Genomic DNA, 18,969 nt, shown 5'->3' on the forward strand with positions numbered 1-18,969 from the left:
TTCTGGCGCGATTCAAATACAGTACAACCTCGATAATTCGAACTCGGTTAATTCGAAATCCCGGATAATTCGAAGGTTTTCTGCGGTCCCGTATTTTCCAATGTAAATTTGGCCAGATAATTCGAACAGGCGGCCTGCGCCAGCCCTTACTTCGAAAATTTAATTCGAAAATTTGGACTGCTGTGCGGCAATGCCTGATCCATGTTTCGCCGCAAACCCGGCGAAACGACGGCCCTACGGAGCCGCGAGGCAAAGCCACATAGTAATGGTGATGATTTATAGGCGAAGCGCCCCAGCCGGAGCACTCTCTGCACAAAAATCGGTCCACAGTGCGCCTCGTGCACCGCCGAAACACGCGCCTGCAGAGGAGAAGACGTGCTTCACTACAACACGGCGGGCATACCGGTTTTTATCACGTGACCTCGCCCCCACTCCATCCCTTAGTGTGCTTCGCCCACTCTTCCCCCGTGCCTCCGACGCTGCAAGTACGCCACCACCACCGCCGCGCCGGTCTCGCCTGCGCCATTTCTTTGTGTTGTGCGCTGTGGTTAGGGGTCGGCTACTGTGCTGTTTTTTTGGGCGGGACTGTGCAGAAGTGCTAGCTTTGTGACCGTAGCAGTGCAGAAATGCCAAAGTACAAGACTTTAACGCTGCAGCAGAAGTTCTGCTTGATCCATGAAGCATACAAGAGCGCTTGTTCGAAGGCCGAGTTGGCCAAAAGGCATGGCGTGCCCCTCTCGACGTTGTCCACAATATTGAGCAACAAGTCAAAAATACTAGAGGCTTACGGCAAGACCTATTCTTCGAAGCGGTCACGAGTGCGGGCTCCCACGTATCAAGATGTGGAAGCTGCTCTGCTTCGCTGGCTGCAGAAAGCAAACGCTGCCCACCTTCCCGTCAATGGAACGCTACTGCGGGAGAAGGCCAACGACCTAGCTCTACAACTGGCTACTCTGACTTGGAGAGTGAGATCACTGCTGGTACGAACATGCGCGATGACAGCGACGACGACACCGACGAGCCTCCCGAGCACCTGCTCTTGGTGAAGTTATCGGATCGCTGAACGTTATCCGCAGTTTTGTTGAGTGCCGCGGTGGAAGTTCAGAGATGTTTCGTCTATTTGACCAACTCGAGAGCATGACCTTAGGAGCCGCAAATTACTGAACGCGGCAAACCAGCATCTCTGATTACTTTCAGTAGTAATTCAAAATATGCCGAATAAAGGTAACACGTTCCTGCAACGAATTTTTTTGCCTAAGTCTTATTTCTTGGTGTGTTCGGTTAATTCGAAAACCCGCTTAATTCGAAGATTTCTCGCGGTCCCAATAACTTCAAATTAACGAGGTTGTACTGTACTGTGCTAGAACTACAATAATTAGAATTCAGTTAGTTATATAGATACCATTATTTTTTTTTGATGTCTGCGAACACTGGTATTACCATACTGCAAACATCTGATCATTACATCACAAAGCCTTTACTTAAAATTAGTGGCGGGCTTCCCTGAAACATCTAGTTAACAATCAGCTGGTGGAAGCACCCCATCTTCACAAATACAAGCAGTAGCATAACCTCCGCAGTGCACTGCTGACAAATGTATGACATCGAAAACTAATTTCAGCACAGTTGGCAACATTACTCATTTCACGAAAATACACCTTAAGACAATCGTCTATCAGCACCATCTGACAGACAGAAGTACTAATATTCACAACTGAACCCAAACTGTACAGCACCTTTTGCAACTGTAAGGTTGATTCTTTGGTGAGCTACCATTCAATAATAAGATGAAATGAGTCACCAGAAATACTAAAGTCCCCATAACATTAAACAGTTTCCGAACTGTGACATTCACTTAAACAAGCTGTAAAAAAAAAAAAAAAAAAAGCAAGTCCAACTGCTCTTTTCCAGCGTTGGGAGCACGACAGTAAGCAAAAAGAAGCACGGACCTAACCAGTAAAATAATCAGAAGCAGAGGTTAAGAAACCTGAAGGCAATGAGCACAGAATATGTGGGAGGGGCATAGGAGAAGCCCGAAAGAAGTGGAAACCAGCATTCCTTACTTCAACCTATTCGGGATCAGCAATAGCGTAAACCTGAAATCAAGGCACACAAACACAAGGTTTCAAAGCTTACGTAATAGCAGATTCGTCCTTACGTGCTACCTAGGTGAGAGAATATGGCACGGCTTTAACATCCCAGAGCGACATGGGCTACGAGGGCTACATGAGAGAAGGGAATTTTTAATATGCACCGACATCTTTACCATCATACCTGTTACACTGGAGAGATCAAAAATAGGGAGATTTCTTATTCGCGCCAAACATGTGACAAGCATCGCTAAAGCATTTAGGCAGTGCCCAATGAGTCCTTTTGAAAGGACCTCACCGTAACGGACTTAGCTAAAAAGTCTGGTGGAATAGCTTTGCTCAAAACATGGTCCAGGATGGTGACCCTTCAATAGCAACAGATTGATTATCAACATCCAAATCCCCTTTCCCGCAGTGAGACGCACTGACGTCGCTCCACACGCTGTGCAAAATGCAAAATGTTCGCTTTTTTTTTTTAATGTCGCGAAGCATGAAAATTCACAAGAATGCAAAAGCGTTCTGACAGCAAGATAACTTCCAAGTACACGAGCGTTCTAAATGGTGATGCTGGTGATTAGGATGCAGCTGCAGATTCTGTGGTGCCAGTTTCACAGAAGCCATTTGTGTGTGGGCAGAGCAATCTTGTTGGGAGATACAAGGCAGTAGTCTTATAAAGGGAAAGTTCGATGAAAAATCTGGAGGGTTGACAGGTGCGTCTGCTACGCCCTGACATCGCACAGTACATGGACACCACGTTTCGCTTTCCCCGAAATGTGACCGCCACAGCCAGAATGGGAGAACAGTTGAGTGCTCTAAACCCTGAACACTGATGAAGTTAGTGCTCGGAGGCTTTTTTTGTTACATCACTAGCTTTAGGAAAATGTATTCACTTCCAAAGCCTTGACACCAAAGACATAAGACCTCTATTGGTCAACTGTGTTATAAAGGTAGCAAGAAAGAGTGCAATACCTGGCCTTTGCTTCTTTGCCATCAGGAAGAAAGAGACGCAGCGTGGCAACAATGCACCCATGTGTGACTGCGGAGTAAAAAAAGTTTGGTCACAAAAGTAAGACTAAATGGAAGAAACGGTAAAAATGCACGCAAAGGTCTTGCAACACGCGCAAGTAAAGAAAAGAAAAAGAAACTAAACACAAGCTAGCTAGGACAGATTCATTTCAAAATATTTCTGTGTAGCCTCGACTGTACACTGCCAAATGCCAACAACTGGCCACTGAAAAAAAAATTATTAAAGATCAATATCTTTGCGTACACAAGCTGCAACCATGCTAAGCCAGGCAAATATAAAATGGCTGTCACTGAAAATAACACACATAATTACACACCATATAACAATGAGTTACACATAATACTAATGACTTCTGAACAAGAGCTTTTGTAAAAAAAGAATGTGGATCACGAGTTTTCAAAGTCTCAAAAAAAAAAAAAAAGAAACCAAGGCTCACCTTTTCGGGAGTTTTCCACCACATCAACACCGAACTGTACAATGTCGCCCGAGCAGACCTCCTGCGCCGGCGACTCCTCCGAACCTTTGCTGAGCCGCTGGTTGTTGACAAAGGTGCCATTGCTGCTCTTGGTGTCTTGCAGGTAAAACTGAGAGCAAAGAAAGCAGCACTATGTACTTTCCATTCCAGCTCACTACGCAAGCTACTACAGAAAACTAGGTAGAAGGGGCAAAACACATTTTTGGTAACCCAGGAAGTCGTCATATTCTTGATGATGTCAGTCATGAATAACAGCTGGTATGTCCTAAGAGGGCGATTTTGTTAATCTCGTAATCGGGCCAAAATACGGTCTCGTTACTCTGCCAAATTCTACTCTGCAGTCAATGGCAAACTGCTATGGCATTCTATGAATCACACAACATGCGAACTATCTGCAAAGCACCAAGAAGTGGGGGGTCAAGCTTTTTCAGAGAAAGAGCAAGGTAGGCAACAGAGATGTACACACCTGTCGCATACTTGACCAGTACATCACGCTCCACTGCACAAACTTTGCGCATGTAGGCATCACATGCCAGTAAATTGTTTTACTCTTTAAATCATTCTTTTTTTTTTTTAAGTACTCTAATATGTACCATGGAAGATGCTATCTACTAGTACTACCAGGTGTTTTCCTTCATTCATTACTGCATAATCCCTTCTATGTGCAACCGATTGACCAAGAAAGCAAGGGCTGTGTTCTGAAAGAGCCTGTAGATGCATGCTACATACAGTTGAGCAGAAGCTGGCATGCAAATCAATCCTTGATGCCATATACTGTACTCTCGCGAAATGAACATGCTCGCGCTATGATTGCGCCCCATACTTTGGCTATACAAAAGTGAAAATCATTTTCTCTTGCATAATGAATGCGCAGCTGGCTGATGAAGATAGCATCATCATCATCATAGTCGTCACCATCATCAGCCCGACTATACCCACTGCAGGGCGAAGGCCTCTCCCATATTTCTCCTATTAATCCGGTCTTGTGCTAGCTGCATCCACTTGACCCCTGCGAACTTCTTAATCTCATCCGCCCACCAAACTTTCTGCCGTCCCTTGCTGTGCTTTCCTTCCTTTGGAATCCAGTTTGTTACCCTAAACAACCACCTGTTACCCTCTCTTCGCAGTACATGTCCTGCCCATGCCCATTCATTCTTGATTTCCACTAAAATGTAGAATGTCAGTAACTTGGGTTATTTCTCTAACCCACTCTGCACGCTTCCCATTTCTTAACGTTAACCCTACCATTTTTCCTTCCATCCATAGCCCTCCTGAAGTAAAACTCTCTTCGTTAGCCTCCATGTTCCAGCCACATAGGCGAGTACAGGTAAGATGCAGCTGTTGCATAATTTCCTCTTGAGCGATACCAGTAAGCTGCTAGTCCTAGTTTGCGAGTGCTTGCCAAATGCGCTCCATCCCAATGTTATTCTCCTTGTTATTTCCCTTTTATGGTCCGGATCTGCGGTTACTACCTGTCTTAAGTAGACATCCCCAACTGCTCCCATTCCAAGTCCCCGTGAAGTCCCCGTGAAGCTGTGAATAGTACCGGGGTGATTGTGTCTTCTTGACTAACATCTTTCTTTATAGGAATTTCGCTACTGTCTTAACGCAGAACTATGATTGCTGTGCAGCCACTATATATATCTTCTAGTACTTTCATGCACGGCTCGTCTACACCTTGAGTTCGAAATGCCTGCATGACCGCCGTGGTTTCTACTGAGTCATATGCTTTTTTGTAATCAATGAATGCTATGTATAAGGGCTGGTTATATTACGAGCATTCTTCTATCACATGGTTGATAAGATCGGTATGGCTGGTATGGATACAAACGATAGTAAAGTACTCTTTTCGAAAGCCTGCTTGATCTTTTGTTGATTGCAGTTTAAGGTCCCGATTCTATTAGCGATTGCCTTAGTAAATACCTTATACGTAACAGATAGTAAACTGATTGGTCAGTAATTTTTCAGGTTATTTGCGTCCCCTTTCTTATGAACTAAGATAATGTTTGCGTTCTTCCATGAAATCCCCCCCCCCCCCCCCTTCGTCCTTCAACAAATCTACAGTTACCCGATCCTCTCCAGCTGCTTTCCTCCTTTTCATAGTTTCTAACACTTTCTTAACCTCGTCTTTCATCACTGGCGGAACGTCTGACTTCTTTTCCCTACTGCCAATCTCATTATTGCCCCGACTACTTTGACTACTGTAGAGATCAGTATAGAATTCCTCGGCTACTTTGAATACCTTGTCCAAATTCATGAAGGCGCATACATCCGGTTTTTGCCTACGCCCAATTTCTTCACCGCTTTAAGGCTTCCCCCATTCTTCACAGCATGCTCAATTTTCTCCATGTTATACTTCCTTATATCGGCCATTTGCACTTATTCATTAGCTTTGATATCTCTGCCAATTCTATCTGGTCTGTTGGATTGGAAGCTTCCATACTCTGGCATTTCTAATCAAATCTTTCGTCTCCTTAGACAGCCTACCGGTATCCTCTCTAACTATCCTACCACCTACTTCTACAGCGCACTCAGTAATGATATCTCTGAAATTATTGTTCATTGCTTCTAGGTTAATGCATCCTCGGTTGGAGCTGAATATCTATTCTATAGCGAGATCCTGAACTCTTCTGCCCTCCCCCTCACTGCTAATTTGTTGATGGACTTCTTTCTTACTAACCGATTTTGTTCCCTCTTTAGATTTAGACTAATTCGAGACCTTACCATCCTGTGGTCACTGCATCACACTTTCCCAATTATCTCTACATCCTGCATAATGGCGGGGTTAGGACACAGTATGAAGTCAATTTCATTTTTAGCCTCCCCGTTAGGATTTTTTCATGTCCGATTCCGGTTTATCCATTTGCTCCACTGGAATGGAATGAAGATGGCGAATGATAGCAAGTAACCTTATTTTGATGCTGACACAGCTATCTAGGCGACAATATAAAGCTCCGTCCAAAGTCAGGCCTATATACTTCACCTTACAGGATAAACCAGCAATAATAAATATGTTAGCAGAGGTATTAAAGATCTTGATCACAAATGGTTTGAGCTAGACTTCAGCTTCACCTCTCTCCTTGATATGTTCAGCCCTCTGCGAGATGTATTTTGCCCCCTTAACTTTTGGAAAGGCTGGATGATTGGAATTGGTGCGAATAGGTCCACTGGACTGGTGGTCTGCAAATCTAACTGTTTCCCTGTTCGACCCTGCCATATTAGAAAGTGCAGCAACATGTTGCTGGGTTTCATGCTGAATTTTAAGAGTTGTGCTCGAGTAAACTCTACTTGTGCTCCTTTAGGACAGAATTATTGCCTGTTACACAGGTTATAAGACATTTAAAGAAGCTTGTTTTATAAATATCTTGTCAGTGCTTGACCCTTTTCTTGTGTGGAGTGAATGCCATATTTACTCGCATAATAAGCACACCTTTTTTTACAAGGAAAGGGCCAAAGACTCTCGAGATATTTGAGACACAAGCTTCTTTATAGGTGACATAACGAAAATGCCAAACTTGTTTCCCTCGGAGACTTGACAAATATAAAGCAGCAGCTTCAAGGGGCGACACACAGCAAATGCTCTATGCTTCCACAAAGTACTGTAACAAATGGCTGATGAAGTAATTACTCATTAGCATCTGTCCTTGCCCAGAGAGATACTGATGAGTGATCACTCTCTTAAGAGAAATGGACTTCACCTTAGGAGATTTTGCTAAACCCAAGCAACATATGGCATGGTGCATCCGGCAAAGGTGGCCGAGAATGCAGCTGCGTAAAAAAAGCATGAAAGCACTTTCACAGTCACTCACTTTTCCTCCTTCGTACCACAACAGGGCATGGTTCCGCGACAGGACCTTGCAGTCAAAGATAGCATTGTTGGGCGCCTGCCGACAACGGGCCACCGATCGGCCGACCTTGGCAGGTTGGTCGAGGTTCAGTATCCGCTCGGGAAACGGGTGCGAATTGGGGCGGCAGGTCAGGATGGCACGGGGAACACCAGGCTTTGGAAGTGGCACATCCACAGTTGAGAACTGCGGCACCTGCTGCTGGGGAGTGCCACCACCAATTACCGCCACCGCCGGTGGTGTCGCCTCCCCGGACAACACGCCGGCCTTCATGGGCTCGGCCTCATCGGACGCCGACGCCAACCCGTTTTCAGCCGGGGTAGCCGTGGTGGCTGTGATCTCGGTCTCCACCTGCTCAAAACCAGCAGTATCTATAAGCAGGCTACAAGGGGCAGCATTATGAAGCACATTGATGTAACGAGTGCAGACACATACTATGACGGCGGCTATTTGGCAGGTTATGATGTTTTCTCTACCAATAAACTTGTCCTACTTGGCACAACACCGAAAAGCACATGAACAAAATTATCAGATAGCCATCGAAGATGCTGTGAAATCCAACACAAGATGTATACTGGGTTCAGGGGTGGGCTTATATGATATTGTTTCAGATAAGCTGATCTTGCTGGGATATGCAACTGATCTGTTTTAATATTCTGTCTAACGATGTCTGCACTAAAATTACTCGCACAAGAATTTGCTTCTCTCTGAAATTAAACCTGGAATGCACAGTCACTAGGGAAACCAGGACCAACTGTGTGATCATATGTTCACAGGTCACCCACCTTTTGGATGATGGTCGTGCCGAGAATAGGGGCCGAGAATAGGGACAGAGAATAGAGCAAATGTTATGGATTGGGACATGGGGGGTGTCAGGAGTACTGGCACTAAGCGCACAGCATAGTTCGAGCCAGAACAGAAAATTTGCATATGTAGATGCCAAACACTACGAAATTGAAGCAGTATCCTTTTATGCAGCTGGCAAATGTAATAGTCAAATTCTGAAGCACTGCAATGCCATGGGCAATATTTAATGCCTTTGTGGCTGAAACAATCTAATCTAGATAATCTTGTTTCCAAGTGAAACTTCAAGCTCTCATAACCTTGAAATTGTTTCTGGAATGAACCACGTGTGAGATGGCTGGACTGTTCAGTGTCCCAATGTATAGCTGCCATCAGAGATTGTAGTCTTCTCAAAGTGCTTCAGAAGTATTACAAAAGAAGTGGCGCAAAGAATTAACACAGCCTTTGCAATGGGCCTTCTTCCAGTGAGCTTACCCCTCTAACAACAACCAAGCAAATTAATCCCACAAGGACAATCTAGCCAAGTATGCCTGCTGAAGTATACGGCGATGTTCTTGCATCTTTTCTGTGAAAACTACTTTGCAGTGTCAATGGGGACTCGCATTACTGCAATTGTTGAGAGCAGTACTTGCTTTGTTCAGCCACAACAGATTGGCACAAGCCACCTATGGACATCTGCCATGCTGTACTGTCAGCATGACGCTTAATCTTCTTAATCAGGTCGAGTAAGCCCGTCGAGTAAAAACCAGTTATCAGGCTCGTGTACACGCAGTCGGGTAGAGTAAAGTAGGCGGTGAAGTGGGTCGAGTTAACTCGCTTGCAGGAGGTAGGTTAACTCGCTTCACCCGCTTGTTGGAAAGCATTTAGACGTTTTGACAGTTGAAGTTCACTACATTAGCACTAGTTATAACCACAGACCCACAGTTTGTCACATGACATCATTGATCGCGCAAATGCTGTTTGTGGAAGAACACCTGCAGTGCGTTTGTTCACATCTCTACTGGAAATGCTAGTCAAAAATAGATAGTAGACAAGGAGGTTTGCTGCATGCACAAGAAGCTACTGAAAAAAAGCCCATCCTCTGTGTGAGGCTTATGGCAATTCTTGCATATCTATTGCTTATGAATAGTGTCCCAGCTATCAAACATTACTATTTTTCTTTTACCATTGTATGTGTAGTATGCACAGGCAGCCAGGTCTGGCAAAAGCCAATATCCCAAAAAGCTCCCAACTGCAAAGAGTGCTGCGTGCTATGCAAGTACAAGAGGAGTCAGATGACAACAACACAGACCGCTGTTACCACAAGGGTTGTTGGCTCACACTATATAATCCATATCACACGGAGATCATGTGATGTGACCAGACGTGCACCACAGCAAGTCTGAGGTTACATACTAATCTGAAAACATGATACTGAGTGAAAATATATTGCAAATGTTTATAGGCCTCAGTAATACAAATTCATTGGCTGTCAAAAGGTACTAAGCCTGACTGAGATAAACCCGGTCGCAACCCTATGACACCACATGCAGCTCAGTGATCTTGAAAACGAACCTAAATTGCCCAACAAATACCCTGCGGGAACAAAAACTTCAGAGCAATTTGGAACGTAGTGATGTCCACCTCGTATCACTTCAAATCTTTGAGCAGGGCAAGGACAACCTTCCCGCTTGCACCTTGACAGCATTGAAGCCTTGCAGTAGACTGCAATCGTTAAAATTTTGGCTGAAGTTGGCACATCAATTGTGCTTTAGCATGGTGTGCTATACTATGAAGGTATATGTCAGCAACGAAAGTGGGCCCCTTATACCCTTGCAAAGTGACTATGCTGTTTCTTAGATCTTTTCCATGGCATTGCAGTGTTTCACCATTATGCCCGTAAAATTCGAGTTTTTAATGCCCGTTGCAAAGCTGTGAACAACGCCTTTTTGAAAGATGAAGACTGGCAGAAAAATTTGAACAACCAAAGTTACAGATGCAATGAGAAATTTGGATACACCATTAAGAGGTAAAAAGGGGAAAAGAAAAATGTTTCGGCAATCAAAGGGTGCAGATGGGACAGACTAGAAGTCCACCACATGTGCAGCAATGACGCATAACACTTGTGAAACAGTTGGACACCCACGCGGAGCACCGAGACCTGTAGAGGTACAAGAGGAAGCAATATGACAGGGAACACATTGATTTGAGGTGATGTAGACTGATTGTACGCCTTTGGCTGTTCTGAAAATGCGAGGCACGCCTCATGACAAGCACCACAGGGCGGCGCAACTCCAATTTTGACAGTAATGAACTGAAAAACACTACCCATAGTCAAATGTGGCATATACAGCAAACAATCATCTTTCTAAAGCAAATAGGATGAAAGTAGGAGAGTGTGCCTTCAGTGTTTAGAACAGTCACAGTCACGCGATCAGATCACGTTGATACATGCTTGCACATTCCCTTTCATGCTGCTTCAATTTGCAAAAGATACGTCACTGACTACCAAACTATCAGCTCTAATTGAACTGTGTCCCTTCGTACAGCACAGCTGCATAATACACCTACATCAGATTTAATGGCTGATGCGTAAAAAGGAAAATATTAAATTTTCTTACCCCTCTCTTAAATCTGGTAATTAGCTTTTTGAGTGTGCTTTGCTTTTTTAGCAACAACTGCAAGCTCTCAAAGATATGAAAATGTTTCACGAATGGGGCACATGTAAAAATGGCTGCGTCAATCAGTGAACCAACGTAGCTAATGTAGCTGTCAAACAGAGCCTATAGTTGTCTTCTCAAAGATTTCAAGCATCATTAATCGGCAATGCATAAGGCATGAAAAAGTTTTTTCACGTTACATTAAACCAAATAAGGTAACACAGAACAGCACAATGCCAGAAGTTTTCACCATAGCCTCTACAGTAATCCAGACATGGATGAAAAATTTCGCGCATATGCATGATCACTATAATAAACATGCCAACTGTAAAAATTGCATGCTTAAATATGTCAAATTGAGAGCTAGAACATAGGCACTATCCTACTCCAAATCATCCAAACTTTCTAGCTGTAAACATCAAAGTCCCAAGCTAGGTGTGGTATGGCGCTCATTATAGTGTGTGCCAGTGCACACTGCCAAAAGATGTTAGGGTGCTGTAGGCACAGGGGAGCGGATCGGCCGGCACTGCGCGTTGATTGATGCAAAAACCTCAAGACGGAAATCCATGAAAATGCGAATGCGGATAATCCGCACCTTGAAGTGCATGATAAGGCCGGCACTCAACCGTCAACGAACGTCAAGCACTATTTGATTAGAGTCATGTGGAAAAAACACACATCGTGTCCGGAAATCGGAATGTCAACGACACCGGCCAGCAAGCTGCATCACCGGGCAACCGATCGCAGGGTTCCGCCCGCAGGGACAAGTCGGGACCGGGTATGAAGACTGTCGCATCCGTATTATAGGACTCGACACGGCAGCATAGTCGAGGCGGATATGTGCATCGCTGCTTGTTCCAACACAAGTAGTGACGCCAAACGGAGTCAAACGCACGTCAAGGCTGCATGAACATACCACACGCCCTTGAAGGAAGCAACGCCTCGCGGCCACGATAGCGAACCAGAAGTCGGTCGATTCGGGCTAGCGACAACACGGCATCTACAGCTAGTAAACCTGAAAGCACTACACGCCGAAAAGGAAGGTTTGCGCACAAACGCACGAAGCTACATAATCCGACGTCTGCGGGAGCAGTCAAGCCTTCCGCAAGCCACGGTTCATTGCCCGGTTCGGTTCTATTTGCACATCGACTTTTGACAGCGTTACGCCCAAGCAACGCATATCAGTTCTGCTACTGCGGACGCGTAGCAAAAGCTTCAGCGTTAAGAAATTATTAGTTGACCCTCTTTTCCTTTTTTTTTTTTTTTGTCCATTTACCGAAAGCACGAAAAGCATTCGCACTGGTTCCTTTCACGACGGGCCTATCTCGAAGTCAGATCGCCCAAAGTTCCCAGAGATCATGTTCAGTTCCTGCACTGGGTTCTGTGTATTTGCTTACCTTGGCGGAATCCTTTCGGTAGACAACCATTAACCCAGCGACACTCGCAAAGTCATTTGCAGACTGCACAGCAGCTAGCAATAATGCACACGCATGGCCAAGCCATGGTCACGGCACGAATGAAAAACATCTTGCGAAAATCCTGCTGCGAAAAGCGCAGCGGCTGCCTTTGCGAAAGTCCCACGAAGGCGGCAAGCCTTCAAGCAAAGCACATCAGCAGGTCCGTCCGGCTTGTTTCCATTGCGATCAGCAAGCAAGATTTTCGGGCGCAGTGCCTGCCTGCTGAAGTATGCGGCGATCTTTTTTCGCTTGCTGGGCGCTAGCTGGACCGGGTGCACAAGGGGTCAGGCGCCCGGATAGTGAAGGACTAGAAGCAGACGAGGCCGGCCACTGAGAGCTTCACGCACAGCACATGAGAGTCGGCGAGGCAGGCCTACCTCGTTCACGTAGAGGCCAGCACTTTCTATAAAAAGCAGTCATCTGGGAGAATCTGACGGTAGCGCCCAGCGTAAAAACGTCATTTGCCCGGTTCGAGAATAGGCAGACGCAGGAGCAAAAAACAGGTAGAAAACGGACGAACGGACACGGCGGACGGGCCAGCGAACCGCGCGCGCACACACGCACAGGTTTCTACGATCCGATAATCGGGGCAAAAAAGGCGGAGGAGAAGGAAGCAGTGAAACAAAACCAAATTGAAAAACCTCGGCGGAAACCCGATGAGAGTGGTCGGAGTGGTCTCCCAAAGGCTCGTATGGGTACTCTCGCCGCTCCCCACTCGCAAGGCGACGCGCGACGTCGCGACGCTTGGCAGCGCTAGCAGAGAGGGCGCCGCCTGCTACACATCTGACACAGTCCGCGGCCTCCGAGATTGGTACACGAGTCGCGCCATTTCCAAATTCTGCAGCAAAAAGCATTTCGCCCGCGGTAACGCCCGACAAAGCGTGGCGATACTCCCGCATGCGAATATTGTGGAATAAACTGCAATTACACTACATCTGTTTGAGGAACGGAATATTTATTTGCACCAGTGCCAGGAAATAAATTATCGTGTAGAAACACTGTACAGTTTCTACCCCAAGTTGCTTATAGCTTCATAGTTTCACTTTTAACAATGTGCAGGCGTTCAACGGCAAATTCTACAGCAAATCATCTATCCGTGACGCAACGCATCCCATACCACCTCAGTATACCTATAATGTGAGATGCCAGTACAAATAAATATAAAGGGCATTTGGTGATCAAAATTCCAGACCCTGCACTACGACGTACCTAGTAGCAGATGTCGTTTCGTGACGTTAAACACCATAAACTAAACGACACCGAGGGTTCCAAAAATAATAACCACCGAATAAATACCTAATAACGTAGGTACTGCACAGGCCGGAAATAATGCGTGAGTTGGAAGGTGCACTCTGCACAGCTTCCAAATAGTTATAGCACTATTATTAGGTAATACTGAATTAGTTCAGAGCTAATGACAAGAAATTTAACAATTAATGCATAATAACTGATATTTAATTAAGCGCTACTGAGAAATGTTTTTAATTCAAACTTAATCAGGAGTTAAGATATAAAGGCGCCAATAAAGCAATTTGATTCAAATGAAACCAACCTTAATCGTCTACTAAAAATCGCGAGCGAGACAGTAAGAATGCTTACGCATGTACTGGCTAGGAATATCTGCGCATCTTTTGCAGATAGTCAAAGCTCACGGTAAGTTCTCAGGGCTGTTGCAGTGAGACAAAACACATTGTTTGCCTCCATTAATTTTATGGCTTGAAACAACTCAGGTTTTCGACTTCATCAGACAAGATAAGCTGACTTCGGCAAGATAAGACTTCGGCAGACAAGATAAGCTGAGGTTCGTCACCAGAGTACAAGGATATATGAATCTTTCTTGCCTCTTTTTGGTGGAGGTCGCTTTGAAAAACTATATTCCTGCAGGAGACGATAGGTATGTTGCACAAGCCTCAATAGAATGTGCAGAATTAATGGACGAAATAACGAAATGAATGTGTGCGCTAGACAAGGCTTAGCTTGTTTACGTGAAGTGCCTGCTCTGTAAAGCTGTGAAATGAACGGAGCGGAATCCTCACTCAGCTTCGTGAAGCTGGGACTTTACTAAAGCAGCTGCGCTAGAAACGGGCATCAAATCCGCAAAAGAAAAGTGACGTTCAGTCGTATTTTATTCAGTCTGACAAAGCAGATGACCACTTGCAGCTGTTGCGAGCCGAATGTCCTTGCAACGGCACATGACAGCGCTGCCCACAGCGTAAAGGAATGTTTGACAATTCCTCACAGTTAAAATTAAAAAAAAGGATATAAAACGTTAATTGAAGATTGTTCATATGAGAAAGAAAAACACACTCATGCCAGCTTTCTGTTCTTATCTAATCATTGTTATTGCACACTCGTACGACGTTCCTTCAATCCGAGCTTCCTTCCAGTGTTGCAACACGAGAGCTTGACTTTATGCGAAAGCGCAGTCCCATGCCTCCTTATACCGTACTGCCATGCCAATGTGAAAAAAAAAAAAAAAAAAAAAAAAAATGACATGCATGGAAATCCTTCCATTTTTTTTTTTATAACATCCTGCGAGCGTCGATTGTTTGCTTGAGCTTTAGAGGTTGTTCTATAGTGTAGCTCAAACGTTATTATAACGCTGTTCTAACATATTGCTGCAACCATACCATTCAACGGCATTAGGATAACGTTAAAATAAAAATTGAGGAATCAGAACCAGTTTTTATGTCTCAGCTGGATGTGATATTGCTCGCCTCTGATGTTGCGAGCAGCTTCAACCTACCCTACGTAAAGAGTGCTACAACATTGATAATAGGGTAGCACAACATAGAGTACAACTGCAGGGCATGTAACCGCCCAAGCACTCCCCTTCTTTAAGCTGTTAACATGGGACTCGTGCTCATGTGCTACCAATGAGCAGCTTTAGGGGAAAATTTATAACAAGTATAGTTTTTTTTTTTAAAGGTTTACGAAGTATAAGTTATCCGAGACTGGCATGGAGCCAAGATGCTTAGTTGCAAAGTTTCGTTACTCCGCAAAATTGGAGAAAAAGTCCTAGAAAAATGGTAATTAATTACGTTGGTAATTGAAATAAGCCTAATTTGACCTGGAATGTTTCTTTAACGCAGTAACGTTCTTCTAACGTTACAACGTAGTGCTTCTTGAACTTTAACATACTTGTAATATGTTAATGACGACTTTTGTCCGGACCTCTATTATGCCGGTCATTGTTTCAATATGAGAACGAATTATTGTCCAACCAGCCTCACGTGTTATGTATTTGCATGTTGCACCTGCGCTTGTTCGTAATGCTGATTGCCACTTGAACACGGAACAAATATGTCAAACAAGTAAGTACACAACTTGCAGATTTGCAATATGTTACGCAAATGTTTGTTTCTTTTACTAACTTAACATATATATTTAGATTTCTTTGCGCAAACATTTAACACAACAAATAACGCTATATGCTAAACATTAGCGTTGATTTGACATTACATAAATAATGTTACTTCAACATTCACAAATCGATAACTAATTATTATAATGCTTTGTGCTACCTGGGACGTGCACTACGAAGGAGCCAATCGGCAAACTGCAAGAGTTGCCACATGCGCACGAAGGGATATCGTCGAGTGCTGGTGTGTTCATAACGTTTATCGCACTATTTGGCACACACCCAGCGCCAAAATCTATATAGCATATAAAATATATTATTTTCTTTTTCGTTTATATATATCTCGGCAAGCAAAAATGGAGTTCATAACAGATGAGCATGCCGCTCGCAGTTTACGCCACCTGGTTTATCCTGGATTCTGGACATGGAAAGAAAGCAGCGCAGTATGCGAAGGAAAGAATCGGCGGCAACGCGTAGCTCTAGGGGACGTTTTGCTTTGCCACCCAACTTTTTGCTTCTTGCGCATGTGACACCTCTCGCAAGACTATTCGCTCCGTCATAGGGCGAGAAATCGAAGCAAATAATATTAAAATGGTGCAAGCGTTCCAGTAATGCACCAAAATGTTGAGTAAACACAATATGAATAGCCCCACAGTAATAACATCCAATGAGGAATGAGTAACTACATAAGTAAAAAGGGCTTAACATAACATCTAACGCACTCTACTACGAGCAGGGTATGCTTCCCCCGCTCTGGGGCAAATTTCTTCACTCAAGCTTAGTAATATATATATTCAGCAATGGAAGCAGACTCACTTCAAAACATATGCGAAGTTCTTGCGTTACAAAAATTTTAGTTTCCTCTAATTACCACACAAAAGAAGTTTAATAGACTTTATTGATAATTACAATTATTATAATTGTAGATGGGATTACGCCTCTGTTGCTAGTTAAATTACATTTTTGCATTCCCTTCCGAAAATCTACTCCAGCGCTTGAAAAGAATAGCCTTCCCTATTAGGGATTGTGCTAAAGGACGTGCTCTTCCCTTTTAGGGCTATTCTTGTTTAGAGTGTGCATCTCGACAATCGACCTTTGGCACATTTTTCTAGCGCACTTCCTGCAACGAGCTTGCCTTGTAAAAAGTGGACAAATCCTTTCCAATGCACAAGTGCCATTTTCATACAGTACACAAGAAAGCCTGTTCATGCATGGTACACAATGTATTGCTTCGCCGGCGAAACGGGGGACGGAGGTTGCCTCCTGAAGTTCTTCATCGAGGGGGAAAGGAAGGCAAGGTTATTTCTGGCTTGGCGATCGCATTTGGGAGTCAACCGTAAAGATACTGTAGGTCCCACCCACAAGTGAGGAGTTCGGCGATTAAAAAAAAGAAAAAAAAAACTAAGCACCCTGAGAGATTACCTGCAGATATACTGATTGCTGTGGTGTAATCTTACGACATGCAAAAAAAAAAAAAAATCGGTTCTCTAAATACTCTCTGTGAAAGAACTGCGTTTCTTGCTGCCTACATACCTAACATTGCAGTGCCACAACCGCCAGTGACAGACACGGGTTGTTCTCCGAAACGTATTTTTCTAAACAAACCGGCAGACGACGTATCTAACAATGCGTCTGAACATTTTTCGTCCTTCTTGGAATTTTAGTTTGGTGATAATTGTTTGGCATGACTAGTCTTCACTGGGGCGCGAAGTGCAGGCTAATTTTAAAACGGCGCCAAAAACCAGGACGAACACTGAGCATGAGCGTATGAGCGTGTAGTAGTACATACTTGCCCTGTTAACTGCTAGTCTCCTCAACTCTGTTTTAAATCTTCTTTACAGAATCTCAAAGTAGAAGCAAAAGAGTTAAATAGGCATACATACGGCTCTCATGCGGCGTCGTTCCTCCTCTTCGAACCTGGCGTATTTCGCTTGCAGCCGAAGCCTCTTCTGCATGCGAACGAAACGTCCGTACTTTTTCAACAATTCGTCTTGCATAGCCGATGCCCACCAGTCCCGTCCCGCCGTCGCGGACGCAGACGGCACTGTGACGTTGAAGTCGTCTACATTGTCCATGTCGTCCACTTCGTACAAGTCTTCCATCGCCGTCCGGTGCTACAGCAGTCGCTTCGCAGTGCCGTTCGACGGATTTTAGTCCAAGACGCTCACTGCTTTTCCAAGGCATGAATCGCGTCTGGAATGCGCGCGCGACGAGCCATGGCAGTCGGTTATTGCGCGCTCTGTTGATAGCAATGACCGTGCTTCCATACTGCAGCCCATTTGAAGCGTGACTGTGCCCTTTACGACGAAGCAGTGCAGAAACAGCCGGTCTACAAGGAAATGGGTGGCATTATGCCCGATATTCTATCTTCGCTTCAGTGATTCAACACACGAACGCCGAGACGTTTCTTTCGCAATCAAATCGGGTGCCAACTTTGCTGACGAATGAAAAATATCGTTGCACGTGTAAATTGAGAAAGAAGTAACTGCAGCTGGGGCCCTGTTTTCGCCACACATGGTCGCCGTTCGACGCCATGTTGTTTCTCTGATAGGTTGTCAAAAAGTCACGTGTTTCAAATTTGTGGCGCGAAATTGCGGTGGCGTAAAAATGACGAGCGGGAAAATGGATGTTCATGATGCCTGGATGGTATACGAAAGTAATTGTGGAGAGAAAACGAAGGTGCACATGGTAGAGAGGAAAGCACTTACTCTTGTATTAGGAATGGAGTGAAATGAACAGCCCACTGTCAAGAATCAGCTCTTATAATTTATTGGCTGACGTTGTGTGGTGGGAAATGCGATGATGTCAAAATGACGTTTCATTACGTAAAGGATTTGGATCCACAGCTGTAAATGACCGAAGTTGGGCGCCAGATTTCGGACCACTTGAGGCGAAAATACGACGAATTCGACGTGGAGGGTAGGTAAAGTTTGTGCGCGACCCCTGTGCCATCTACCGCTGCTCCAACGAAACTGAGAGGGCGCTGCAGCTCCAGGGCACGCTTTCAGACCCATGTTTCAGATGTATATTGTTGTCACTGTAGGAAGAAAAGGGAGAAAATGCACGGGCCTGCTACTGGCTCTGTAGCTGAGCCACCTGGTTGATTGATTGATTTATAGGAAGGAAAGACGCGGTAACTGTCTCACTTGCTTTAAACTGATTTATTTAGAGGAAGGGAAAGGTGCGGTAACTGTCTCACTTGTTTTCTGTGGACACCGCAACCGCGCCGTAAGGGAAGGGGAGAAGATGGGAGTGAAGGTGGAAAGAGAGG

The 18,969-nt window shown here is 44.6% G+C and overlaps 1 protein-coding gene across 5 annotated transcripts in view; it reads right to left on the reverse strand.

The window, feature by feature from the left end:
• Window positions 1–18,225, reverse strand: part of LOC146207901 (uncharacterized) — a 54,976-nt gene extending 36,751 nt beyond the window's left edge. For 2 of the 5 annotated variants that reach the window (XM_084591484.1, XM_084591475.1), the window contains exons 1-4: window positions 17,582–18,225; window positions 7,402–7,788; window positions 3,554–3,701; window positions 3,060–3,126 (exon numbers count right to left, since the gene is read on the reverse strand). In XM_084591484.1, the coding sequence (XP_084447610.1) occupies window positions 3,060–3,126; window positions 3,554–3,701; window positions 7,402–7,788; window positions 17,582–17,800 (821 nt within the window). In that variant the 5' untranslated portion in view covers window positions 17,801–18,225. Of the gene's footprint in view, window positions 1–3,059; window positions 3,127–3,553; window positions 3,702–7,401; window positions 7,789–11,475; window positions 11,980–12,277; window positions 13,056–17,581 lie in introns of those variants that run through there. The other 3 variants (XM_084591510.1, XM_084591494.1, XM_084591503.1) reach the window with 2 other exon arrangements.
• Between the last annotated feature and the right edge of the window lie 744 nt (window positions 18,226–18,969).

This window comes from Amblyomma maculatum, chromosome 1 (assembly GCF_055883805.1).
Source record: "Amblyomma maculatum isolate TAMU_Amacu chromosome 1, ASM5588380v1, whole genome shotgun sequence".
Classification (NCBI taxonomy): Eukaryota; Metazoa; Arthropoda; class Arachnida; order Ixodida; family Ixodidae; genus Amblyomma; species Amblyomma maculatum.